The sequence below is a fragment of the Sesamum indicum genome, linkage group LG8 (genome assembly GCF_026168435.1).
Source record: "Sesamum indicum cultivar Baizhima isolate 11 linkage group LG8, ASM2616843v1, whole genome shotgun sequence".
NCBI classification, from domain to species: Eukaryota; Viridiplantae; Streptophyta; class Magnoliopsida; order Lamiales; family Pedaliaceae; genus Sesamum; species Sesamum indicum.
This window is the reverse complement of record NC_142664.1, coordinates 30279125-30306094: the sequence shown is the minus strand read 5'-3', so window position 1 is coordinate 30306094 and position 26970 is coordinate 30279125. Positions and strand designations below refer to the sequence as shown.

At 36.1% G+C, this 26970-nt stretch overlaps 5 protein-coding genes and 2 non-coding genes across 7 annotated transcripts; 6 read left to right on the top strand and 1 right to left on the bottom strand.

Annotated features, from left to right (window-relative positions):
• Nucleotides 1-1027: 1027 nt before the first annotated feature.
• On the top strand, nt 1028-3620 carry LOC105169576 (transcription factor HHO6). The gene is made up of 5 exons (XM_011089999.3): nt 1028-1493; nt 1804-2069; nt 2168-2552; nt 3020-3096; nt 3204-3620. Exons 1-5 carry the CDS (start codon nt 1268-1270, stop codon nt 3393-3395), a joined length of 1146 nt encoding a protein of 381 aa, XP_011088301.1. The 5' UTR covers nt 1028-1267; the 3' UTR covers nt 3396-3620.
• Nucleotides 3621-7380: 3760 nt separating this feature from the next.
• LARP6C (RNA-binding protein) lies at nt 7381-10085 on the top strand. Its single transcript, XM_011089993.3, has 10 exons — nt 7381-7877; nt 8138-8219; nt 8337-8440; nt 8522-8593; nt 8686-8765; nt 8856-8937; nt 9026-9073; nt 9143-9211; nt 9306-9416; nt 9528-10085. Exons 1-10 carry the CDS (start codon nt 7626-7628, stop codon nt 9723-9725), a joined length of 1098 nt encoding a protein of 365 aa, XP_011088295.1. The 5' UTR covers nt 7381-7625; the 3' UTR covers nt 9726-10085.
• Nucleotides 10086-11756: 1671 nt separating this feature from the next.
• On the top strand, nt 11757-11830 carry TRNAI-AAU (transfer RNA isoleucine (anticodon AAU)). Its single transcript has one exon. It is a non-coding gene; the product is annotated as a tRNA-Ile (tRNA).
• A 274-nt stretch (nt 11831-12104) lies between these two features.
• Nucleotides 12105-12178, top strand: TRNAI-AAU (transfer RNA isoleucine (anticodon AAU)). The gene has a single exon. It is a non-coding gene; the product is annotated as a tRNA-Ile (tRNA).
• An 820-nt stretch (nt 12179-12998) lies between these two features.
• LOC105169899 (Peroxidase superfamily protein) lies at nt 12999-14895 on the top strand. Its single transcript, XM_011090451.3, has 4 exons — nt 12999-13313; nt 13465-13656; nt 13738-13903; nt 14308-14895. Exons 1-4 carry the CDS (start codon nt 13068-13070, stop codon nt 14715-14717), a joined length of 1014 nt encoding a protein of 337 aa, XP_011088753.1. The 5' UTR covers nt 12999-13067; the 3' UTR covers nt 14718-14895.
• Nucleotides 14896-17241: 2346 nt separating this feature from the next.
• On the top strand, nt 17242-18028 carry LOC105169898 (uncharacterized). The gene has a single exon (XM_011090450.2). It carries the CDS (start codon nt 17526-17528, stop codon nt 17913-17915), a length of 390 nt encoding a protein of 129 aa, XP_011088752.1. The 5' UTR covers nt 17242-17525; the 3' UTR covers nt 17916-18028.
• Nucleotides 18029-19413: 1385 nt separating this feature from the next.
• LOC105169572 (ARM repeat superfamily protein) lies at nt 19414-23578 on the bottom strand. The gene is made up of 8 exons (XM_011089992.3): nt 23330-23578; nt 22987-23238; nt 22244-22527; nt 21833-21961; nt 21116-21238; nt 20677-20784; nt 19907-20085; nt 19414-19820 (listed from the first exon to the last, which is right to left on the bottom strand). Exons 1-8 carry the CDS (start codon nt 23478-23480, stop codon nt 19697-19699), a joined length of 1350 nt encoding a protein of 449 aa, XP_011088294.1. The 5' UTR covers nt 23481-23578; the 3' UTR covers nt 19414-19696.
• Between the last annotated feature and the right edge of the window lie 3392 nt (nt 23579-26970).

Below are 26970 nucleotides of genomic sequence, written 5' to 3'. Positions count from 1 at the left end.
AAAATTTGATATTATTATAAAAAATAAAATATGCATGGAATGGGATAATACTGCCACGCCAGAAAAAAAAATCTTATCTAGACTAACATTGACCGTATGGTATACGCTGATGTGTACTTCTTTGGCAACGGATTAGAAAGAATACAATTATCTGATTATAAAAATTTAATTTTTATTCCGAATCATGTTGTATTTTTTACTTGAATTAATACATATAAGCCATATATATAGGTAATGTTATTTGAAATTTGGTATATATATATATATATATTAAATAAAATAAAACATGACATTTTTTGTGATATGTTGACTATCATCAGTTGACATGTGTAAAACAATTCATTAAAAAAAATAAATTTGGTGGAAATTATTTTATTTTAGAACAAGATTTATAATTATGAAAATTCACATTTAAAATGTCTTAAATTACTTTTGTTGTATTCTCTCAAATAAAAATTATGATACTTTTGTGTATATATATATATTTGAATTAAAAAATATACTATTTTATTTACTGCAAATCGATGGTTTGCGTATTACATACAAAAAATTGAATCAAATTCTATTATATCATGTATAAAAGGTTGAGTATAAAATAGATGAGCATGGAATATTTTTGTAGGTTAAAACATAGAAAGGAATATTTAAGAGTGATAGTTTAAAGTGCATTTATAACAAAAGAAGAAGATAAGGAATGATTTTTTGTTTGAGGTTTTACAATGAAGACGACGTGTGTGTATAATTTTAGATATTTAATTTAAGTCTATTTTAGTAGTGATATGTTGTTAATTTATTTATTTAAAATTGTTGGTTATATATATTGTAATAATAAGTTGAATGATTTTAGAAAAATGGAGATGAAAATAAATAAAAGAGTGAAGAAATATAGATATGTATGTTTGGGGATAGTAAATTAGTAATAGAAGGCGAGAAAAGAAATATGCGACGACTGGAGAAAGACTTTTCCATTTTGCATATATATATATATTTTTTTTATGTATAAAAGAGACCAAGAATTTTCTCTCTCTTTCTTTCTTTCTTTCTCTCTCTCTCTCTACGCACACAGCACAGCACACGCAGCATACATATCGGCCTCACCTCTGTCAAAACTCAGCGTTGTTTAACAGAATCTTCGCCTTCCGATCCTTCATTCCGTCCACTCTTTCTCTCTCTCTATACTCCCCATTTCCACTGATTTTCGCTACCCATATTCATCAATCAATCAATCAAAAGAGGAAAGGGGAAATATCCAAGATCTGGGAGGAAAATGGGATCGTTAATTCCCCCGGAACTCAGCTTGGATTCTAGGTTTTCCTCCAAACCGTACGTTCATAAAAACATCGGTGACTTCATTGCGGAAGTTTCGAGGATTCACAGCGCATCTGATAAGATTTTGAAGCTTGAAGATTACGTTAATAGGCTGCAAGACGAGATGAAGAAGATCGATGCCTTTAAACGCGAGCTCCCTCTTTGCATGCTCCTCCTGAGCGACGGTGGGCTCCTTTTTCCTTACCCCTACATTTTTCCTTTTCCACATAGATTTATCTTTTTCTTAAAACACAAATGACTTCTGCACATGGGATTTTCTTTTCCTTCTTTCGGTTTTCAGATTACAGGGTTTTCTTTTTCTTCTTATCTACACCGTATTTAGATTATATTTCCCATGATAATGCTAGGAATTTCGAATATGGTAGAAATGAAGTTGTTCTGGATTGGTTTTAGTACATTTATTTCAATGTGTTTTGTTTCTGATTTGAGTTTATCTACCGATATTTTAGGTTTTGATGATTTCTCCAATTGCAGCTATTGTAACAATGAAGGAGGAGTTAGCTCAGTGCAAGAAATCAAACGTGGAACCAGTTTTGGAAGAATTCATACCATTGAAGAAAAGCTGTACTGATGACAAAGATGATAAAGTTGAGAGTAGTAAAGAAAATAATATTAGCAGCAGAGATAAAATGAATTGGATGAGCTCTGTGCAGTTATGGAACTCCGATAATCATCCTAATTGTCCAAGTACTGATTTCAGCAACAACAAACCCATCTTAAAACTAGATAAAAACAAACAGGTATGCAGAAGTGGCAAATGTGTGTTATTTCACAAATTAATGATTTTCTTGGTTGTGTGTTTATTTACGGTTTTCTTGTGTTTTTGTTTGGTAAGTAGATAATGGAGGAAGAAATAACTCGGCCGGCAATGGATAATTTGTTTCAGAGTAGCAAAAGCAGGACAGTGTTAAGGGCTTTTGTGCCTTTTAAGGGCTGTAATAATTTTCCGGTAATGACAGTAAGGAAGGAGGACAGGGATGAATTGCCAGTTCCAGGGCTTTCTCTTTGCACACCAGAAATCAAGAGTTCAAGGGAAGAGATTAGTTGTATTGGTTTTGGCCCAAAATTCAGTTCCAGTAAATCAGTGTCCTCTCCCACAACTAATGTTGAAGCAAATCTTAAGGCTGCACAGCAACAATCTGCTCGTAAGCAAAGGAGATGCTGGTCGCCAGAATTGCATCGCCGGTTTGTCAATGCTCTGCAGCAGCTTGGAGGTGCTCAAGGTTTGAAACTCAAAACTTTGCTATTTCTTTCTGATCTGCAGAAAGTTTTGTCAGAATCTGGACAACTTAGGATTAGTTTTAGATGAATAGTAGTCAAAACAAAGCTTAGTTGAGTTTAAGATGGTAGATGAGCAAAGGGTTTCTAAATTGTCCTACCATTATTTTCGGTCTGACAAACTTGTTAGATAAGAATTTCTGCTGGATTTTGCGGATTCAGTTTTCCTACAAACTTTCTTGTTTGACTTGTGGTTTCAATATCTGATTTTAAACCTTAGAAGGACTAAATTTGTATTGGTATTGATTCATTCTGCTAAAAGCATGGGGAGGTAGGAGGGACAGGATATTATTGATTCAGTCCAAAAGATAATTGGATTCACCTTTGAATTAGCCAATTAGGTTTAAATTTTATATGCTTTGAAGTTCTCCTCATTGCGCCTTTCATCAACATTTTGTTGTGTGCTTTGCAGCCGCTACTCCTAAACAGATCAGAGAGCTTATGCAAGTTGATGGTCTCACTAATGATGAAGTGAAGAGTCATTTGCAAGTACGTCTTTTATCTTACACTTTCACGTCTTGTTATTATATCTGGTCTACTCATCTCATAGAAAGAAAAGACTGATACACATGGTTTTACGTGCTGTTCCATTTCAGAAGTATCGGCTTCATACTCGAAGGGTCACAACAAAAGCCTCGACCACTCAGCCTGTTGGTTTGTGGATGCCCCAACAACAATGTGGTGAATCCTTGAAGCATAGCAATTCCCAGTCTGCTTCCCCTGAAGGCCCTCTTCAGTTAGCTGGATCCTGTCATGGAGGTGATAGCATTGAAGACGAAGATGATTAAAAATCAAAGAGCCACTGCTGGAAGAGTAACAAACACTTACTGGGAGAGATGATGTATATTTGGTCCACCATGGAGTTTTGCAGATACTGATAGAGAATCATGGGAGGACTCTGATCGTAATAATAAACTTAATATACCATACATATGAAAAGATTTTGAGGCAGAGTTGTATGAAAATTTTGCAGGCTTAGACTGAATTGAATTCTTCAATTTTTTGTTCTTTCATCATATGGAACTTCAAGTTAAGTCCCTCTCTTGAAATGATCAGTCATCAAACCATAAAAGAAAAAAAAAGGAAAAAGGAAATTTTTGAGCTGTGTGAGGATGTAGCCTATGATTTTAACCCTGAGTCACCTGCACTAGGTGAATGGACTCTTTTTAATTTTGAATTCATGCACAAATATAGCCTATGAATTCTGAGTTAATCCTCTGGAATGGTTCTTTCATTTTCTCCTGAAAAATCTGTGTTCTTCATCCTTTCTTTCATCAGAAGAGTCCCAAGGATAATTTTGACTAACAGACATCAACATTGGAGGTGCCTTGTGAGATTAGGCAAATTAAGACCAAACATTTGTTGTTTTGTACCACAAGGCAAGATCATGGTCCACTCATCATCTTCAATCTGTTAGTTAACCTTATCATCACTCTTTAATCTTTATTGTACAATGATGAGAAAAATATCATTTTTATTTTGAACTTTTCAAAACAGCATTCTATGGGCAGGAGATGATATTGCTACTGGACAAGATATGTACTTATCTTCTTTAAGATTTTATTAAGATTTGCTGTTCAATTATTTATTGCTGCAGATTAATTAAACTAATCAACAAGTGGGGTTTAACCCAGGATTTAGGTTCTACTTCTATATTTGTTTGGTTGGCAGTGTATATTATTTTAATACGTAATAGTAGTATATTTGGAGGACTGAATGCTGTTTCTCTACCAGTTGTCTTGCAAGTAATGGCAATTTCTGGGAATCTAACAATGAAAAATTCTTGAGCAAATTGTGGGAATCTAGACACCAATTTATATAATATAAGTGGAAAGAATGGTTGAGAGGTAGACAAGGAGGAGAATCTTGATCTGTTCAATGTTCAAAACAGAGAACCTCTGTCAAGGAAAGTTGGTTTCAGTCAGCAGCAGCTTCTGTTTCCTTTTGGGTCAATCCCCTCCACCATTATTTACTTAATCACTCTTCTTAATTACTTTTATTAATCCCCATTTCAACTGTTGATCTGACTGACGGGCAATCTCTTCTTCAACTTTAATTTAAAACGAAAAAGTAATTTTGTGGTTAAGTAGTAATTACACTTAAATACTACTTTATAAATATAAAATTATATTTTTTTCAAATTTTTTCTAAAATTACAATTTCACCCCTTCCTAGAATTCTAGGGTTACCCCTTCTATTAGAATTTGAGCAAAAATTGTAAATGTCAACAAAAGAATTACATAAATTTTAAATTTTACACATTGTTCAACATTTCATATAATTTAGTCTAAATTACGTTGATACCACATGAGATTAGACCAAAATACATAAACATCTTCTACTTTTTGCAAAATTACAGCGATAACCTTGAGGTTATAGTTGTAATTATAGCTACGCCTCCTATTCAAAGGCAAAACTTACACAAACACCCCCTCAAAATATTATATTAATACCCTTTTCTGGGTGTGACTGTAATTTTACAAAAGGTATGGAAAGTTTGTGTAATTTAATCTAATGTCAAGGGCTGTTAATGTAATTTATCCTATAATTTATCTAAAAAGATACCTTAGTAGCATCTTTTATACTTCTAAGGTGGTAACTGCAATATATAAAAAGTTAAAAAGGATGTAAAAGTAACAAAATATAGTTTAGAAATTATTGCCATTAGATTAAAAAAATAGTTATGGATGAATGAAAAAACTAATCATATCGTCAATAATTTATACGAAATGTGAAAAGTGTAAAATTATAAATATATATTTGTTGATGTTATTATTTCTCATTCAAACCTTAAGGAAAGAGATTCAAATCAATTATAAACTGTAAATTCTCAAAGGGGGAAAATGTAATTTCAAAGGATTTTAAAAAATATGTAATTTTATATTTTTAGATAGGATTTAAACATAATTAATTATAAGTCAATCCAGTTAATTGTCACATCAATTGAGTTCATTAAACACCACAATATGAAACATCTTTTGATAAGAAATGGGCACTTTCTTGCAGAAAATCTCAGAGCACACATAACAAGTAAAATCCCACTTTAGGAAAAATGAGAAATGTGTTTATGATGCTTATCCAAAAAGCCCTGAATTCACAAACAAAACAATGGAGAAAGAATCTTGTGGACAATTTCATTCATTGAGTATTGAGCCCCACCTTGTGGGCTCCATGATAGGACAGCCAACGTTGTTAAGTGAAAGTGTCAATTTTTGTTTTTTGAGTGAGAAATGTGGAAAACTATTGATATACCTTTTCATTACACCAAAGGGTTCTGTTTTTTATGATTGTCTTCCCATTTTCAAGCCAATTTCCTCTGCTATATTTTCTTAGTCAAACAAAGAACCTAATTCTATGCAACATATGACCCTTATTCTGCAAGATTTGTTTGGTTGGGAAAGTTATTGCAATTGTCTTCCCTAATCCTTATCACTTTCCTACTTCCAAATGTTGTCCTACTATTGGTGCAAGAATGATGCCACACCAAGTACATCAAAGATATAGAGTTACCATATGCTAAAAATAATATTACATGTTGTGCTCACTTGGTATTTTCTCTCATTAGAAATTTTTCTATGTTTCCTAAAGAGAGATTGCCTTTTTCTTATGTGATAAGTAATATATTTTTTTATTTAAAGACATGTGCAATATCTAATGTATAAGAATTTCTAACGGGGCTTAATGTGTGCTTGTTATTTTGTGCATTGATTGTAGTGATTATTAATATATATTGATGCTTATTGTGATTCAGTAGTATCATGCTATAGCGAAAAATTTATTGAATATTCTAAAATTTTAGGGGACTAACTTGCAAAATAGATATTAATACTCCAATCTTTAAGAACACACATTGAATATATGAGAATCAATAGGGTTAGTGATGAAATGGGTGAAGAATGTGGGTGAAATGATGGGTTTTGCAAAGTTAAAAGTGCAAGTAATTTGTAGAACAATAAGTGTAAGTAAGAGTGAAATTCATGTGGATAGTTAAAGTGCCAAAAGAAAATGAAGTGACCTATCTAAATTTTTATTTATAGGAGCCAGATGAGATAAATGGGGAAGCAGTTGAGTAAAATCTTAATATTCTCAGATTTCTTACAATATCTATGTTTACAGAATATGATTGGTCCAATTAAACTGAATAAAAAATGCTACATCTGCAGGAAATAGCTTATTTAGAAAGAAGTACTTCCATATTGACTTATCTAATAAGCTCTAGCTCACATGTTTGATTCCTACTTACACATTCTTGGGCTGACAAGTTATTCCATGTGTGGAATGTTGTTGAAACTGATTAGGCCATCTATGGGCTGGAGTTGGGTCTGAACTAAGTCATCTTCGCCAATAAATTTCAAGTGGACTAGAATTAATCTTAAGCTCTTTGAACTTTGTGTTTTATATACTAATTTTTATGGTAGTCGAGCTTGAACTCTTGAAATTAATTGGGTCGGGCACTTCATTTATACTTTAAAAAAAAAACCCTATGGCATCATATATATTTTATTAGAAGATATGTGTCAAAATCTGACTCACAAAACCCTATGGTGATCTTAATTTTCCCTTTATCTCAAAAAACAAAAAAATCTTAATTTTCCATTCAATTTTCACTCACGATCTTGAGTTAGGGCTTATGGTGAAAACCCACAAAACATGAGGCTACCTTGTTGACTTTTGTGGGCTCAGAGTGGTATTTCTGGAGTGGCCCATGTTTAACTCCCATCCTTAAAGGAAGAATTGGTCAAACCTACGAGCGCGGTTCATTCGCATGGGACGATCATCAACCTCACTCTTCTGTTGGAGAAAAAATTGCTGGAATAGTCGGCATTTGCTATACTTCAGGAGAAAACAACAATTTCCCACCATTACTTCGCCCCCCAAGCACTGCAAATATAAAATGACGCCTTAAATTTTACTTTTTCACTCAGAAAAAGAAAAAAAAAGGAATACCTTTTTACTGTTCTCTCTGTAGTTTGAGGAATTCAAGAATCATCTTTGTTGGCGAAGAAAAGTTCGTTGCAATGGCAGAAGCGAGTGGAAGCAGGTGGTCGTTCAAATTCAATGCGGGTGCGCCCGAATTCGTGCCGAGATCGCAGGCCCAGACCCAATTACCCGTTACCAGCTATTTGTATCCGTATGTCCCGTATGTGGATGGGATAAGCTGTGGAAGTTGGATTTATGTTGCTGATCAAGAAACCACATTCCCTGTAGTTGACCCCAACCTTGCTTCTGATGACAATGATGATGAGCTTAATCAAATAATCATCAAACAGGTTTTCATTTTGTTTCTTTGTCATCAAGAAAGTGCTCATGTCTCACATTTATCTTTTTGTTTTTGGCCCTTTTATCTGAATTATTTGCTGGTTTTCTTTCCTAAAATTGGATTTCATTTCACAAAAATGGGAATATGGCATATTACAGTAGTGTATTATACTAAATCCATCAAGGGCCAATTCGCTTTTAACTTTGTGCATGCTAGAATCAAGGTTTTAGAGCTGCCTGACTCTGTTTTTTCATTTGTGTGGTTAAACAGGCAGAATACATGTTCAGTGACATGAGCATCCTGGCAAATGACTCCTTTGCTGAATATGTGAACAAAGAACATCAAGGCTTTGGTGAGGAGGATTTCGAAAAATTAATTGATAGCTTTAATTTTGATATCCCACAAGCATGTATAATACTCAACCGGTGTTTTTGACACGTCCGCCTGTTTCAAAATTTGGCATTCACAGTTCCAATGGACTTTGTTTCAACTGCAAACAAACTCAACTCACTCAATGTTGATACTCAAACGGTGGCACGAGCGTTGCGCTCATCGGCCTCCTCTCCTGGCCTGGTTGGTGCTTTTTCAATGCATTTACTATGTTCTTGTCCTGTGATGAGAATAAGTAACATTTTCCAAAAAATGTTGTAATAGGTTGTAAGTGACAATGGCAAGAAGGTGAGACGCAAACAGGCTTTAACGGATAAAGAAAAAGAGGACATACAGGTTTGCTGCGTCCCTCTTAAGTAGTCAGTAGTGAAAAAATTTACTACTTTTGCGTATAAAATAATTTGAGCTTGTGATTATATCTCATGCAGTTGCGCACCGTTGTAGTCGAAAATCTGCCTGATGATCACTCCCATGAAAACATCGAGAAACTGTTTAGTGTGGTTGGAAGGTTGGTATATTTACCTTTGCTCATTCATTTCTTGTTCATAGTATGATGATTCATGCTTAAGGAAATCCGCCTATGTATGATTCTATGCAGTATCAAGTCAATCCGAATATGCCAACCACAGGAATCAAATACTTGTCGTTCTTCCAAAGGTGATTTAGTTATCAGTAATAAGGTACGATGAATTTGGGAACGTTCTTGCTCTGTTTCATTGTTTTCTTTATTTGCGGTGATTTAATTCTTCTTTTGGGCTATCTTTGAAGCTTCATGCATTGGTAGAGTATGAGAACTCTGAAGCAGCAGAAAAAGCGGTAAGAAAGTTTTTTCGAAGTTCATTTATTCTTGATCTTGTGAATTTGTTAATGGATTGACCTCTTCAGGCCGAGAAATTAAACGACGAAAGAAACTGGAGAAAAGGGATGCGTGTGAGGGTCATGCTCAAGCGTTCGGTATGTAGATTCTACCCGAATGAGAAACTTTATAATTTTTATGAACATATCCCTCTCTCAGGACCATTTTAATTTGGTAAAGGTTAATGTGCAGCCCAAGTCTGTTCTAAGGAGCAGGAAGTCGGATTTTGATATGTACTCAGACGATGATCAAGGACCATCTCATGAAGACGCGTCACGGGCCAACTCCTTAAAACCAGCTGAGGTAAAAGATCATCACTTACCGATTCTAGTATTATGAAATAAAGTGAAGTGATAGTTCCGTATTTCTTGTACAAAAAGAAGCAACAGAAACTAATATTGCGTTCTTGTGCAGGCGGGTGAAAATCCAGTCGGTTTGAAGAGAAGCTGGTCTAGAAACCGAGGGAAACCTAGGCATAGTGTGGCTATTCCATGTGCAGTCTCGAGCAACTGTCCGGCAGCTGGAAAACCGACGGCGAAAGGGCCAAGAATGCCTGATGGAACCAGAGGTTTCTCTATGGGCAGGGGGAAGCCACTCTGCGTCCCTGTTTAGTGCGATGAAAAACGTTGGAGGGGATATATCAGTCTTTTCTCTCTATAAACATAAGTAGAACGGGATTATTTGTGTTAACGAACTTGGACAGGGAATATAGGAGATTCTTAGGAGGTTTTGGGACCTCAAATCCTGCAGTCATAACCACCCATGTATACTATTATGGGATTTGGAGTCCAGTACATACTAAGAAAGTTGCAGGGATTGAGATGCCGTGATCGTGTCTGAATCATGATTATCCTGCCTTAGGGTCGCGTTTTGTTTCATAGTTGTAACTACTCAAGGACGTGCTTGGCACTGTTGATTAACTACCTAGAGAATTACTAAACACCTTCATTGTATGTCGAATCCTTATGCCAAAAGGCGGTTTTTGCAAAAATGAACTAATTTTGTATCTGAAAATGAAATATATTCTTACATATACATATACTTTTATCTCATTGATGATGGGATTGAGTGAGTGGATAAATTCAGGAAAGCAAATGTTGCAATGGGCTCACAAAACCAGGCTAAAAGAGCACAATGAGAAGCTGAATCTGGCATGAGTGATGTGCCATAGTTGGAACAGGCAATGGTGAGAGACTTAGATTTTAAATTCCATGAGATGAATTGGTGCGATTTCTAACACTAAGCTTCTGATTTGATGGCATTAACGGACTGGCACCATGCACCACTTGAACTCATTGTTACTGCTTGGATTTCAGTAGAAAGCAGCCACACAGTAAACTGCTTGTCTCATATATCATTTGATGTGTAAATATTTGTGGCCCAAATCCCTTAGGCCCAGCCCATCTTTCTGGATGGCTGGGACTGGACCGTCTCATGGTGCTTGGCCCAATTACTTCTAATCATGGCCCATTACCCCAATTCGGTCCATTAGGATTATCCGGTTTGACCCCTTTAAATAGTATGTTTCTCTCTCTCTCTCAGTCATAACCCTATTTCCTTCTCTCGCCTCTTCTTCTTTCTGGTGTTGGATCCCCATCCACCGCCATTCTTCCTTGATTCTCTTCTGGAATTTAATGGCTTGTTCCTCTATATATGATGTTTTGTCTGGTATTATCTCCAGAACTTGAAACCCTTTTTCTCTCTCTAATTTCTTTATGTGTTCCTTAAAGTTCTTCCTGAACAAACCTTAGTGGTGGAATAGATCTTGAAAGATTTTAGCCTTTGTGGCCCTAAATTAATTTAATAGCCTTTGTGACAGTGTTTGGTTCATTTGTGGATTTGTGATTCCAAGCAACCATGAGTGTGGGTTGAGGCCATTGTGGATTTGGGTTTACATTGAATAGATCTGACTATCGGAGCCTCATTTCTGTAAACCATTATATATTTAACTCTCTTTTTTATACTGTGTTATTTTTCTATAATATTGTTACTCTACCTGTTTAGATCTGTGATTTTATTTTGAAAATTATTGTATAAGGAGTTTTCAAACCCTATCAAATTCTGTAATAATTGGTAGGTTTTGATTATTTGTTTTTTGGGCTTGGTTCGAGTTCTGGAGGATTTATATCTAACATGATGTGTATTCAAATTTAAAAAGTCCACAATGGTTTAATCCGAATATAAAAATATTTTAGTAAATCCATAATGTATCATATAAGATAAGAAATAATAAGAATCACATTTAGAAGATCCCCATGGGAGAAGAAATATGAAGTTTGTAATAGTATTCAAGGTATAAAAAATTATATTTTATAATTTCATGTGAGTAATTAGTTGGTCATCATGTATCCCTACATAGCCCAATTTACGTTAGGTTGGAGCCGAGTTTGAGTTAGTACATCCTAAATATAGAAGACGTTAATTTCGATCAGTTTTATAATTAATAAAAGAGTGGAGAATATTTGAATAATTTTATAAAATACTGAGAATGCCCACAGACGTGACCATTTATCTGGAAGAGAATCTTATTAGAGCTAAAATAGCACAAATATTATTTATAAATGGCTGGTAATAATATTGAAATGAATGTACAGGCTGGTTATCTATCGAATTAATCTGATAAATTAATAAAAATATCAAGTTGGCCTATTAGCTCAGTTGGTTAGAGCGTCGTGCTAATAACGCGAAGGTCGCAGGTTCGAGACCTGCATGGGCCAACTTTCTTTTTGTGATGCATTTTTCACATACACTTTCTTTGTTTGATGATTATTGTGCGTTTCAAAACACATGCGCAATAGATAAACATTACAATTGAGAAAATGTAAGTTTCCTGCAAGACGAATCGTCCACATCACAATCCCTTTTCACACAAAGACTGATACATGACAAAGCTGAAGAAGTGGCATGGAGCGTCCATGAGCCCATCCTTGGCATAAATGCACCGGTACCGGCACGCTCATCTATAATCTAATAGAAAGCCTTGAGGCAACAGGCCTATTAGCTCAGTTGGTTAGAGCGTCGTGCTAATAACGCGAAGGTCGCAGGTTCGAGACCTGCATGGGCCACTAGCAGCCATAGTTAAATAAGCTTTTAAATTTTCAGTTTTCTTCCTTTTGTTTTTTCAACCCTGATAACGTATAAGTGGAGCAGCAACCTTTGTCAGTATTCTTAGTATGTGCATATACTGTCATAACCCACATTTCGTACTATATATGTAACTGAATGCAACTATTGACGCTTGATTTCCACTCTCATACCCCCCTTTTAAATATTTCAAGCTGTTGACTTGACGGCTAGGTAGAGACCATTCCTTCATTCCTCACACTCACAGTTCTATTTATATTATGCACATACACATCACTTGTTTTCCTGATAATCACGTGCTAAAACCTATTATTCAAACAATATTTGTCCCTCACAAAGCAATTAATGTGGCTCCAGTCTAAAAGCTTTACAAAAACAGACAAGCTCAATATGGGATGATCTCAAAATTAATAACACTACTGTCCCTCTTCCGAATGTTGCACCTTATTTTATTACACCCCCCCAATTGCTACTACATTGTCAAAAGGCCATTTGCAAAATGGTTGATGAGCTCTGGCGACATACTATTCGACAGGTTGCACTAATTCTTTGCACGTCTTACGTTAAAATGCGTAGTTTATAGCGGTCTGAGATTCATGTGCTAGAATTCCATGACATACAAACTATTAACAAGTACTAAGTGGATGTATTATGCAAATGTTTATCCCCTTCAAGATGTTGGTGCATGAATAATTTTACGGCTATTAGGTCGTCCTGAACGTAGTGGGAATGCCACTCTTGTAGCCCACCAGTTAATGGATTCTCTTGAATAATCCCATGTTCTTGGTATAAATTGAAGCAAACTCCACCTCTACTCATCAGGAATTAGCAGTTCTAGTATTCATATATAGTAGTCCTTGATCATAAGCAATGGCCTTTGCTCCTGCTGCTTTATTGATCTTCTCAGTACTCTTCTTTACTACAAGTTTGACATATGCCCGACCTGATGCTCCTAACTATGACAAGCCGGACGGGCCATTGAGTTACAATTTCTACGACAAATCTTGTCCTAACTTGGGCATGATTGTCAGATGGGGTGTTTGGGCTGCACTCAAGAACGACACCAGGATGGCTGCTTCCCTTCTCCGGCTGCACTTCCATGATTGTTTTGTAGATGTAATATCCTGTTTCCATTCACCTCTATGATCTTCATATATATTTTTGATCTATCAACCGCCAAATTTTTAATTTGTTCAACCTCAAACCTTGTTTCTTGAACCTTAAACTATGTTGTTTGATGATGATATGCACATGGCAATTTGCACAGGGATGTGAAGGTTCTGTGCTTCTTGACGACACTAAGGATTTCAAGGGAGAGAAGAATGCTCTGCCTAACCGGAATTCAGCCAGAGGATATGACGTTATTGACAGCATAAAGGCAGATGTAGAAAAATATTGCCCGTCAACTGTGTCATGTGTCGACATATTAGCTCTTGCTGCAAGAGAAGCTGTGGTTATGGTAAAGCCTGCAGCCTAACTAGTCATATAGCAAGTCTCTATTGTTATCAAAATACTTAACATGGATGTTAATTTGGAGCAGTCAGGAGGCCCATTTTGGCCTGTTTTACTAGGGAGGTTGGATGGGCTAAGTGCAAGTGAGAAATCAGCAAATGAGCAGTTGCCATCTCCATTTGAGCCTCTGGACAATATCACTGCCAAATTTGTGTCAAAGGGCCTTGATGTCAAGGACGTAGTGGTTCTATCAGGTAATTTCAGTATCCAACTATTTGTCCTATTATTTAAATATTTACACTTTATACTATATATCTGTGCTGAGTATACTAACATCTTTTTCTGCAGTGCATAATAAGTTAGGATGACAAATGAAATAGGTACAACAGGACCACATCCTGATCTGGATTGGGGATGAGTTTTTATTTTTCTTTTTATTTTAAGGCCCTTGGGCAAATGACGAATTGGACTAGGGGATGATTAGAGACTGAGTGGGGTGGACCAAATCTTGAAAAAATTTAATGGGTTGGGACTCGAGTATTCTGGCAAAATCTGTTCTGTTGTCGGTCCTAGTAACAAACACTGTCTAAATGACTTATCTAATTAAACTATAGTTGAGAGGTGTAAATGTAATTATATGTGTGGCTTTGTATTCCAGGTGCACATACTATAGGTTTTGCTCAATGCTTTACTTTCAAGAGGAGGCTCTTCAACTACAAAGGCACCGGCAAGCCAGACCCTTCTCTCGACTCCTCATTCCTCTCAAATTTGCAAACCCTTTGTCCCAACGTAGACAAATCAAACACCAAACTCACTGCACTAGACTCTCAGACCATAAATAGATTCGACAACATGTACTACAAGAACATAGTTAACAACACCGGCCTTCTCGAATCTGATCAAGCCTTAATCGGAGACCCCAAGACTGCTGCAATGGTTAAGGATTACAGTGCTGATCCCTTTCTCTTTGCAAAAGACTTTGCTGCCTCAATGGTGAAGCTTGGCAAACTGGGTTTGATCACGGGACAAGATGGACAAATCAGAAAGAAATGTAGTGTCGTGAACTAGTAATTATACCGTCCCGTCTAGGAACTATATATTGCCATGATTGTTATGTATGATCGAACGATTTCAATGTCTTAGACGACTATGTCTTGGTACCGTGTTACAAAAATTAATTGTGACAGGACATGCTTTAGTTTTGTAAAAACAAAAAATAATAATGATAATAATAAAAATTGTAGTATATTTGTGTTGAAAACATTCCATAAAGTTTTGGTTAATTTAAAATGAAGGGAGGTAAGAGAAAAGAATACGCGTGAGAGCAGAAGAGTTCAAGAGAATAGGGACAAGCTTGGAATCAGAAGAAAGGTGTTTAGGTTGGGATGATGTCTAAGTACTGACATTGACTAAACCTTTGTACCATGCACTGCAATATATATATATATATATATATATGTCTTTTGGTTTGCCCTATCAACAACAATCATTATATATTTTGATTTTTTTCTACTATGTGTGTGTGTAATGAAGAAATAATGCGATGATGATGCGACCACGCTGTCCCCGGATACACATTATTATTCTCTTTCTTTTCTAACACTCAGATTCTCTGAGTCTGACAAGCTTAATTTCTTTCTTTCATTTCTTGGATCTTCCCTTGTTCTTCTTACACATCTCTCTCTCTCTCTCTCTCTTACATCTCTCGCATGGATGTAGCAATTTTGAATTCAAGTATTTAGACTTGAGATGAAGAATGTGTTGGTGTTTTTTCTTTTTGGGAGTTCATTGGATTATGGGCATTCCACATCGGCTTTCTTAATTTGGTTCCATTTGTTTTAGACTTATTCGACTTATAATTTTGCAAAAAATAATGATATTTATGTATTTAAATCTAATTTTAAGAATATTAATGTAATTTACACTAAAACAAACATTCAAGAAACGCAAATAACTGCTTATGACCAAACTAAGGTTACAACTGTTTTTTGGTAATACGTACAAAGAGAAAAATTCAAAAGTTGTTGATGTTTTTGAGGCAGCGATGAATTTGGACAAATGATAGCTTTGACTCAAAATGAGGGAATGACGATTACCAATAAGAGTACAAACAGTAATCGCATCAGAAAATATATAAAACTAAATAATTAAAGCAGAAAAGGCCCAAAGTCCACTAAAATTTGAACCTTTTTGACCTTTCCATAAAGCACAACTTATCGGCTACAAGAACAAGACAATTTGTCATGTAATAACATCGTATAAAAAATTAATAACATGTATAGGTACATTAATCATCTCAATTCTCCATTTAAAAATTAATATAAATTTACTTTGTAATTAATTACAAACAAACAAGTACTTAATATATTTTTTGTTTCAATTTGATCGATGTCTTATTGCATGAGGTATTGTCTGCTCTGACTTTGTGGAGACCTCACATGTTTCTTTTAAAAATGCGCCTCATCGAGAGAGGAAACCTTGAGTTTATAAGTCACTCAAATTTTCCGTCCGCAATCAATGTAGGACTCTTATCTACATCATCAGTCTCCAGACAAGGAGTTTGAGACGAGTACATGGCCACATTCCCACAAATGGCACACAATGATGCCACTTACGACTCAATTAATAGTCTGTTAGGTGATGTATTGTCTGCTTAAAAAAAAAATAGAGTAAATTCAAGAACAAATTACCTATCTCATGAGGTACAATTCATTGTTGTTGGCCCATAATTAATAATAACATTAACGAATTTCGTGTGGTAATTATTGAATAGAATATTATTCGCAATTACTTATGAATAGAGGGCGACCCACCAAAAGAAAACTTTCGACTTCAGCAGAGCAGAACCATACCCAAATGACTGAAGAAGACGTGTGTTACGTTTTTTTTTAGTTAGACGTGTTTATTGTTTTGATGTGTATTAATTGTGTCAGGTGATTGTTGACGTGTACAAAATAGTTAGGAGTCAGTCGTTTAGTTCCAAACTGTGAGTCGTCTTCTTCCTTAACCTTTGTATCTATTTAACTGAGCTTCAATTCATCATGCAGATATTTTTTTTTTCCAGATTTCTCTCTACAAATATTCAATCATCATCAATCTCCCAAGTTTCACCCATTGCGTCATTTTGTTCTCTAATTTTAACAGACTTATTATATTTTAATATTGCAGAATTGATTCCACTTAATATGACCAATTAATTACTAGCTACTACGTACTATATATGATCCATAATTTGTGTGTTGAATTAATATTTATATATTTTTGCATTTCCACTTAATAATATATATATTGATAGTCATTAGAAGACTCTAAATATATAATTTTATAATATTATTTTATTTTTTTTATTTAATTTAAATATATTTATTGAATATAGTAGATGGTGTAGTAATGAATAAAATCTTATTCAAATGAACTATATTAAGAATTTAAACCAACAAAGAAGCTAATTTCTGAGTCACTATCAGCACCAAATCAAGAAAACAGGTCCTAACAAAGAATATGCTGAATAACAAATTTAATGGATGGTCTGAGACATTATTTAAATTTTTGTTATAATATAATAATTTTGTGGATTAGATGTGGAGGGCAGCAGAATTAACTACTTTTCCAGCTACTCTCCCACTACCAAAAAGGTCTAATGAATAGAAAGTAGTTGGGCGGGGAGGGAGAAACAAGTCTCGCTTCACAACTCTCCCACTCCTTCCACTGTTTGTTTTATTACAGTCTTTAGCTATGAGCAGTGTGGAACAACTTTATGTCACAAATCTCACCTTGTTAAAACGTCCACTCCAGAATATCCTCAACCCAACATCCCCCAACCTTAATTAATCTTGTCTTTTTCTTCCTAATTAATACTACATATATAGTCTCAAAATGTCAACCTCATCAGCTCCGCTGTTGGATCCTTTACAGCAACAACAGCCGCCGCCCACGGAGATGGCACAGCAAGCCTACACCGGGCATTCGGGTCACGGGTCGGTGGGGCCCGTCATCGGAGTTCTTGCGGTCATAACCATACTGGGAGCTATAGCTGTGATGATTGGGCGGCTGTGTTCGGGTCGGGGAATACGGGGCCACGCCCAGTACGATTTTGAAAGCTGGGTTGAGACTAAATGCGCTTCTTGCATTGATGGGCGGGTGGAGCACCACCCTCCTCGCCGAGTGGTGGTGGAGCATACTACTGTCTCAGAGAGGACTGAGGCGGCGGCGCCGGAAGAGGTAGCTACGGGGAATCACCAGCAACAACAGGAGCAGCAGAGATGAATCCGAGGTTTCAGTAGTGTAAAATTTCTGTATTGGGGGGGAATTAAAAGATAAATCATTTTTGAGTTATAAATTGAAATTATGATGTTATATTGGTGACATTGGAACGTGAAGCATTGCGTGTACATCATCATCATGATGGATCATTCATGAGAGACTGCATCACACTAAGCTATATAACCTTATGTTAATACACAGATTAAAGGTAGTGAAGTGATTAATGAGTCCATTAATTGGGCATGATATTAATAATGGGTGGGTGGGTTGTAATTAATTAAGAGGTTTGAGGTTTGAGGTTTGAGGTAGAGTACTAATAATAATGGGAGTTGAATGCAGCGTAGTTGTGTGTGTGCGCGCGCGCATTAATTAATTTCATTAGTAGTACAGTACAAAGTGCAGTATGTAGTAGCTGGAAAGCAGTAGTAGTGCAGTGTCTAACAATTTCCTGCTGGATCATCACTCTGTTTGGCGTTTATTAATTACATTGCTACTATCTCTCATCGAACATAATTAATATAAGATAGTACTATATTATGCAATACCATTGATCCCTCATTGGTAATGCTTGCTTCACAAACCTTCCTCTTTTCTTAAATGGTTATGTTTTTTCTTTTTTTGTATGTGTGAGAAATGAGAAGTGAAGATGATGGGTAATAGGTATAAAGGCAAGTGTGAAGTAAATTTTGAGTATAGCAATCAATAATGCGTCTCTTCTTAGAAAGTGGAAGTGGAAATGGAAGTGGGTGGCGCACTTTCATCTTATTTTTTCTTTCACCTTTATCCCACTCAACTCCAACAAATTTCTTTTTTCCCTTAATTTATTTTGCCTGCATAAACTAAAATTAAAGTATTTTTCATTTTTTAATTTTATAAAAGTTTTAGCAGGAAAAATCTTGAGGAATAATGTAGATATATATTACACATATATGTATATATATATATATATATGTAACCACCGTCTAGCTCTAGATTGTGTCCTAGTGCTAGTAGAAGTACGTGGCATTTGGTGCAGGCAATCATGTCACGTGATGCGCACGAGAGTTGGCATAGAGATTCCTCTGATTGTTTTGGACTTTGACCGCGTGAGTTTGCAGCTTTTGTCGAGGAATATGAAGCGGCAGCGGCAACACGACAGCCACCGCCCGCACATCCCCGTCGTCTTCCGCCGATGTGTCACCGCCTTCTGCTGTTAGTAGGAGTTGAATAGAATATACACAGAGTGTGTCAATTCTGTCTTATAACAGAGTCTTTGGGAACATATAAATATTTTGTTGTGTATTATTGTAAAACCATTTGTAGTTAAGTTGGGTGTCGTGTAAAATTCGAACAATCAGTTGATGGGATGGACAGCTGGATTGCCGTTAGCCTGTTGTTTGTCTCAGGCTTAGCGCCTAAAAATATGAAGGAGAGGTGCAAGAGTAGGGTTAGCATATATAGAGCGCAAGAGTAGGGGTTTTTTTGCTCAAATTCTTCCTCGTAATGTAGACTGCAAGAAGAATTGTCGTGGAACATATGGACAATGCATTATGGGATTACAGATTAGTACCCTCCATTAACGTACATTGATGTGTTACAAAGTGATGATTGACGACAACATACACTAACACCCATTCAATACATTACTCACCATCCAATGCAAGACATCAATCAATACAACAACATGATTCCGTCCCTGACGCTGAAATCCTGTTTCTTTCTTCTTCTTCCTTTTTTTTCTTTTTCCCCTTCTGAGGGCACACAACCTAACCCGGCTTCAAAATGAAATGTGGTGGTTGGTGTGCTCATGAGTTATAATTATCCACTCCTAAATCCCTTAATGCATCAGTGGCTGCATCTTTGCAGTTCTTGTGGCTTTGCTTTGCCCTTCTGATTAGTTCCTCGATGCCATTACTCAGCAGAAGTTTTCTGTACATATAAAGTGGCTTAATGCAAATGTTTACCAAAAGACTTGAATAGCACACCAGCAGAAATCCAAAGTCACCACTCTTTACCTATTTTCTGGATTTCTAACCACAAGATTCCTGATCATGAAACAAGAGCTTCTTTGCAGTTGATCCAACTGTGGAAACTTTTGCATAGCTTGAATGGCAAGGTCCCCAGCTCCAGATTCAATTGCACGGGCTGCGTTCTCAGGGGACCTCAAACAAAGCGTGCATATAATCGACATCACCTGTCCCACTCAAAGCAATAATGAGCAAATGCACATGAGAATATATGATGTACTCAGGTTGCCCATCAACTTCCAGTATAGGCAAAAGGGGAAAAAACAGTGATAGCAAAAAATATTTTAAATGAGTAAACTTAAAGACACACAAAGACATGAAAGTATTCTCAGATCTATGTTCACATGTTTTCACCCCTTTAGCAACAATTCCCCCTTATAATTTGATAAAGGCTAGCAATATATTCCCTAGTGATTAAAATAAACTTGATTTACAGATGAGTACGAAAAACTTATGAATAAGAATGTATCCCGTTACTATCCACATTTAATTTCAAATGTTAGCCTAGAGCATGGGTTATATGTCATAGGATCTAACCGTAAGTAACTAATCACTAAGCCTGCACAAGAAACCATATGACACTAAACTAATACTCAAACTTTCATTTAGAATCTTAATCTAGTGTTCTGAATGCATGAGAACTAATCCCTGTATGCAGATAAATATGAGACATCTGTCCTACTGATACAGAATCTCTATAACAAAATCCATGAAATAATAAGCAGGAATTATATTGTCCCACCAAACTATATCTTTACCTCTTGCAGCACCAAAGGATCGTCAGCAAATCTTGCTGAAAGATTTACAAGCCTATCCATGCCTTTCATTTCAACAATAGTAGTCTTATTCACATCACTTCCTGCAAGCTAATCAAACACATTACATTAGACATGCTTCAAAGCGTCCGGGGCATAAAGATTTATAAGCTAATAGTTTATAATGCGGTCAAGCATGCAGGAGTCACCTTTAGTTGGATAAAAAAACTTGTTTGAAGCTGTCTTTTTATATTTTTAATATAGCATACTTTTCAATTAATTCCCCCTCAGCAGAGAGAGAGTTTATACCCAGTGTAGCCCGAGGATAATTGTGTGATGCGGGTGGTCTTGAATAAATGCTACTAGCAAGTGGGATTATGTTTTCAACATGAATTGTACAAGAGACTGAGCATGTCAGGTACAGTGAAGTTCAATTTTGCACCTTAGACAACAAAGAGCAGCAAGTTCTTGCCACAGCACTGTTGCCCTGTACGCCACTATCATCAACGCAGCGGAGGATCACATCTATACCCCCATTATGAGCAATTGACCTGCAAATCTCGTCCTGCCATTATAGATAGTGAAGTAAATAAAAGTAGATATTGAAGTCCAATATAAGCCATCTTACTCTGATTTTGCTTAAAACAAGATGTTATGTTCCCAACAACCTAAGACAAATGAATGCTAGCATTTGACTTCTTTTCTTTAAACAAAAACAATATTTTCTCTCAAATTTTGGCCCTCAAGATCACACTTTTTGATAAAGGAATCTCAGAAATCAATCAAAGAACAAGTTGTTCGTGTCAAGATCAATGAACTGCAATTTCATCATTAGAAGCCACCTATAAAAGAAAATCTGTAGTTCAGAATCAATGACCGGCCTCCAACTTGTCCAAAGTATTACCACTTCTCCTCTTCCATGCATTAGAGTTGAGAGGACAAAATTATCCAGCATCATGAGGCACAGAGGCACATCATCTGATGTTAAAAAATTGAGTAATTTATTCTAAGATCACTCTAACAGTGCCTCTATTGCAGCAAGGATGACCAGAACAAGAAGGGTAATTTTTTTTATTCAGAAAACCTTCACAGCATGAATATGAGTGATCTAACGTATGACGCAGCTGCATCTTATTGTAGTAATATTTGAAGAACTTACATTGACAGCCACCGCCTTCAAAGCAATGCTAGCTGATATTAGACAAGGAGAACTGAGTCCTGCACGAAGTGAGTCTACAAGAATCTCTGTTATTCCTAGCTTAGCGAATTTCCGAGCATAACCAAAAACCTGCAATCATATGGTTCACTTACTTTACATAATAAAAGGGTAGTGAGAAAAAAAAAAGCATGATTTCATCAATGGGTCTTAAAACCATCATGTATTAATATCAAAGAAATTGGCTTCTGGAAACAAATATCTTAAGTTCTGTTTTGACTTTAGGGTCCTCCATCATACTTAAAAGTGAAATGCAAACCAATCAGTAAACAATTTTCATGCCTCAGTGGCCAACACCACACCATATTGCTGATCAACTATTCTGGCAAGCAAATCTCAATTAGGTTGACTTACTTGTGAGGCTACAACACGATTGTCATCAGATGATAAGATAACTCGTATAGCATCATATATGCTAGGAATGCTCTCTCCATTGTGTTCTTTCAGACTCTTGACTATTAGCTCATCAATTTTCAAGTCCATGAATGACTCCTTCAGAACTTCATTCCCAGTTGCAGCTGCAGCAACAACTGAAAAACATGCATCCAAGATCTTCCCATCTTCACTTTCATTGGTCAGGATACCGACAACAATCTTTGGTCCACCATTCTCCTTAAATGTTTCAGAACTTTGAAGATCTGCACAGACACAAGACAGATGAAAATGCTTTCTAACAAGTAAACTAATCCTAATTTTTGTGTATGTGATCCACAATACGCTGATAATGCTTTAAAAAGTTTTAAATTATATTCTTCGAGTAATTGACTTGCATAAACTTAGGCAGGTTCAAATTTCAATCACATCTGCTGCATAATAATGCTTTTAAACAGTTTCAAGTTTAAGCAGCATAGTCTAAAGAGCAACGCTAAAACATAGAGGTGTACATTTAACTCTAAAATCACTTCAGGCATGCTAAATTCACTTCACGGAAGTGAAGTGTCTTAAGTAAACTTCAAGGCGTCAATATCAGAAAATCAAAATAGTCATGCTAATAGTGTCTTTGGATCCACAAAATTGGATCAACGAAAAAATCTACTCCAATTTGAATTGCACCTCTTAAGCATCGGCTCCCTATATGAAATTACTTAGTTTCATACCATGAACTACTGCAGCCATGGCATTTAATGCAGAAGCTAAACCCCCACCGCGCAGCTTTGAACAAATAGAAATCACCAATTCTACAGCTCCATTTTTTGTCGCAATGGCCGCGTTCCCCGATGCTTTATCACAGCACAAGACACTCAATTCATCTAACAACTCCACAATTTCCGGCAATGTCTTCTCCTCTCTCAATTTTCCCAAACACTCCATCACCGGATTGCTTTCTCCCGGAACGCAAGTCACAATACCTGAAAACAAAATTAAGGAAAAAAGTGGAGGAGGATCGGCTTTTAGTTAGTGCGGAGGTAGAAGTATAAAAAATCGACCGAAGATACAAACCAGAGAGATCGACGCCTTGAAGAGTGAGGGTCTGTATGGCGTCCTCGAGAGCTTCGGTGGGGTCCATGCCGAGGTCATCTATGTTTTCTTGCACCATTTCGTCGAACGCTTGCTGCGATATTGTACGGGACGCCGCCTTCGCTGGCCCCATATCTCGCCGCAGATCGGTACTCGCCTACTCGGTGTTTATGATTAAGAGAGAGAGAGAGCACGCTTGAGAGCGAGAGACTGATGGAGAGCTGTGGGGGGGTATATTTACGATTTAGAAAATTTGAAAATGTTTACCGGACTGGGAATAGAGCTGATAATATGGGCTGGATAGTTGGCCCATTAATAGCTGTCGTAGTCCCTAAAATTCCAAAGCCAACAGCCCAATTTCGGATTAGATGGCCCAAGTGGTCCATCAATAAAATCCTCAAGATCCGCCGATGCCAATGAATTCAAATCCTACTAACTAACGTGTGAATATTGATTTATCTTAATAATAATTATTAATATATATTAAAAATAATTATTAATTATTCATAAATACTTGATATTGCTAATTGGTACATTCAATATTTATAATTATAATCAATTTATTCAAAAAAAAAACTTCAAAACTCAAAAACAATAATTATTTTGTTTTAATCTCACCATTTAAATTTCCTTAGTACTTTTTTAATATGATTTTTTCTTAGCTCGAGATTCAATCTAGCGACGTTGTAGGGCAAGTAAATTACATTTATTTGTTGTATAATTAATGTGTAATTTAAGAAGAACGATCAATTACTTAATAAAATTTATAATATAATATTTGATTTTATGCGGTCAAATTTCAGTTTCTTTTTATCAAATATTATTCCATATTACACTGAGATTGATCTTCTTGGTGAAATATGAAAACCTTAGAATGATGATGCGAATTAATGTTGAGAGTGATGTAAGTATATATATATATATATATTAGGCAAGTTGCAAAGTGTGTTATTGCCTACTCATGTCGTGCCCACCTGCTTGTATATAATTAGGTGAAAACCCACGTTGAAAACCTATATATGTAGATTTTCTATTTATACATTATTGAGTTAAGACGACAAGTGGCAAGATACAAACATTATGTTTGGTTTCGGTTTTGGGCCATCTCAGAGATGATCCAAAACCGAAGCAATGTTTGACATTCAATATTTTGCTAATTTTTGGCTCGTTTTCTAGGTATTTTGTAACAGTGAGTGGGGGACAAAATTGAAATTTCTCTCTATTCATTTACAAATAAATTATATACATTTATATATATATATATAAATATATATAGAAGAGACATGATTTGACAATAAACAGTACTTTTTGTCTCCTTACTACCCAACATCAAATATACCATACTTATTTTATATTATCTCCAAAAATAAATCCAAACATACACACTATCTCTAACTTATTTTTATTTATCTTTATTTTTCTCTCTCTATCTCCACAAAATACCCAAAAACAAGTTAAAAACAAAACCAAATATTAATGAAATAGATTTACTCAGACACTATAAATACCATACATTCAATTTATTTATGGTAAGATATTAATTACTTTAGTAACCCATTTTAGATCGCTTCATCTCATATTTCTATTACCTTTTTTATCTCGAATATCTCGTTGACTTAAGTATCGAAGGGTTTTAGTTGGAAACCAACCAACAAGTCTAACAATCTACTCTTTTTCTTTAGGTTCTCATCCTTCCGAAAATACAAGATGACTGACAGCCTACGACCCAGATCAGATATTAATTACGTGCTGCCTTTATTTGATTAATTAAATTAATTTCTAGTTGGAAATTACAGAGTGGGGTTGACCTTTTATAAATGGATTAGGAAAACAAAATCTAATCCAAATCGTACGGAGTCGAGTAATTAAGAGACTTGCAGCAGGTCAAATGTGGTTTTTGATAATTAAATCCTTTAATTTCTTGTTATTGTTTTCACTGTGTTAAATACTTAGCTAGTACTCATTTAAATGATGTTAAAAATGGAATTATATATAAAATTATATATAACAAAAGAATTAAATATTTATATCAATATATATTTATATATGATATTATTGTATATACGTTCAATGATTTGTAATTTATTTAGATAGGATCAATTAGATTAATTAACTAGCATCAATATAAGCCACAATACATATATAGCTGCTAATTTAATTTAATTTAATTTTTAGTTAGGTTTAGCAATGAAGAAGACCTAAGTGGGAGACTAGGAAAAGTTGCCCTTAATTAAAATGGGGGGGGGGGGGCGGCAGTAATTTCCACAAATCCATTTGATCCGACCGAGATCGCGGGTCGCGCTTGTTATCGCCCCTGTCCCTCTATCGAACCCTTTATACCCTGAAAACAGAATACGCGTTACCTAGCCGGGATAGGTTCCGGCGTAGATACTCCGACGCTCAAGTCAGTATAGAGAATTTTATCGGGTAAGAGGAATACTAAAGAATATAAAAAGTGAAATATGAAAGCTAGACCAACCCCTTTTCCTTTCTTCCTTCTTCTTTTTATACTGATCCCTTTTCGTGTCCTCTGCACGATCCTAAGACCCGCTTCCACGATAAGTCATCTTGCGATCGTGGCCCAACTTTTTCGGGTATCAGATTGCCCTTAACCGTATCTGAGGTTATCCACGTGAGTGATAGGTTTAATCTCTCTTTTTACGCCTTTGTCCCTACCTTTTCATACTAAGGGTATATTAGTCTTTTCTTATTTCCCTCCATCATTACTCCCCCACTTTTTGAAGTGTCATCACTTCAAGAAGTTGAACAGCTCTGTTCGACGGCTCGTTTGCAGCTCCTGATATCCTTACGATTGTCCACGTGTCTTTTATCAAGCTGCGCATCGATTTACGTTTTTTACAAGGACAGCTGTTACGTGCTGATTGGGTAACGGTCATCTCTTCACCGCCTTCCCAAATATATATATACGGACGTATTTCAAATTGTTCTCTCCCTTCCGCTTTTTTCTCGAGTATTGTTGCTGCGAGGCGTTCCATCTTCGTGTGTATTTCTTCCTCTAGCGGGCTGTTTCTTCTTCAACTCTTCTTCTTCTCCGAGTCCTCCAGGTACCATGTCTTCCTCTAATACCTCTAACATAGGCTCTAATTCTGCTGATATCTCCTCGTCTGCTCCTTCCAACATGCTTCTGAGGGATCTGGTTCCTCCTAGACGCAGACCTCGTTCTAATCGTACTAGAAACCCAAATTTAAGTATAGCTCCTGCTCCTGAGAATCCCCAACCTGTCGTACATCCTACCCCCTGGGCCGAGATAGTTAGCACTGTGAAGTTACAACCACAGAAGATAAAAGAGAAATTCTTCATTCCTTCTAGCTATGAGATAATAATTCCTTTACCATCCGATCGTATGCATCGCCCTCCTCCCGGGTTTTGTTCTTTTTCTCTGCAACATTTTGAGGCAGGATTACGTTTTCCCTTGCCCCCTAGCGTAGCTCTAATCCTTCGCCGCTTGAATCTATGTCCTATGCAGTTATCCCCTAACTCCATACGCCACATTATTCTGTTCATCATAGTTATGCGTGTACATAGGTTTGAACCAAGTTTCGAAAATTTTTGGTCGTTATATTCCTTTACGACCTCCACACGATCTGGAGACTATGGTTTCT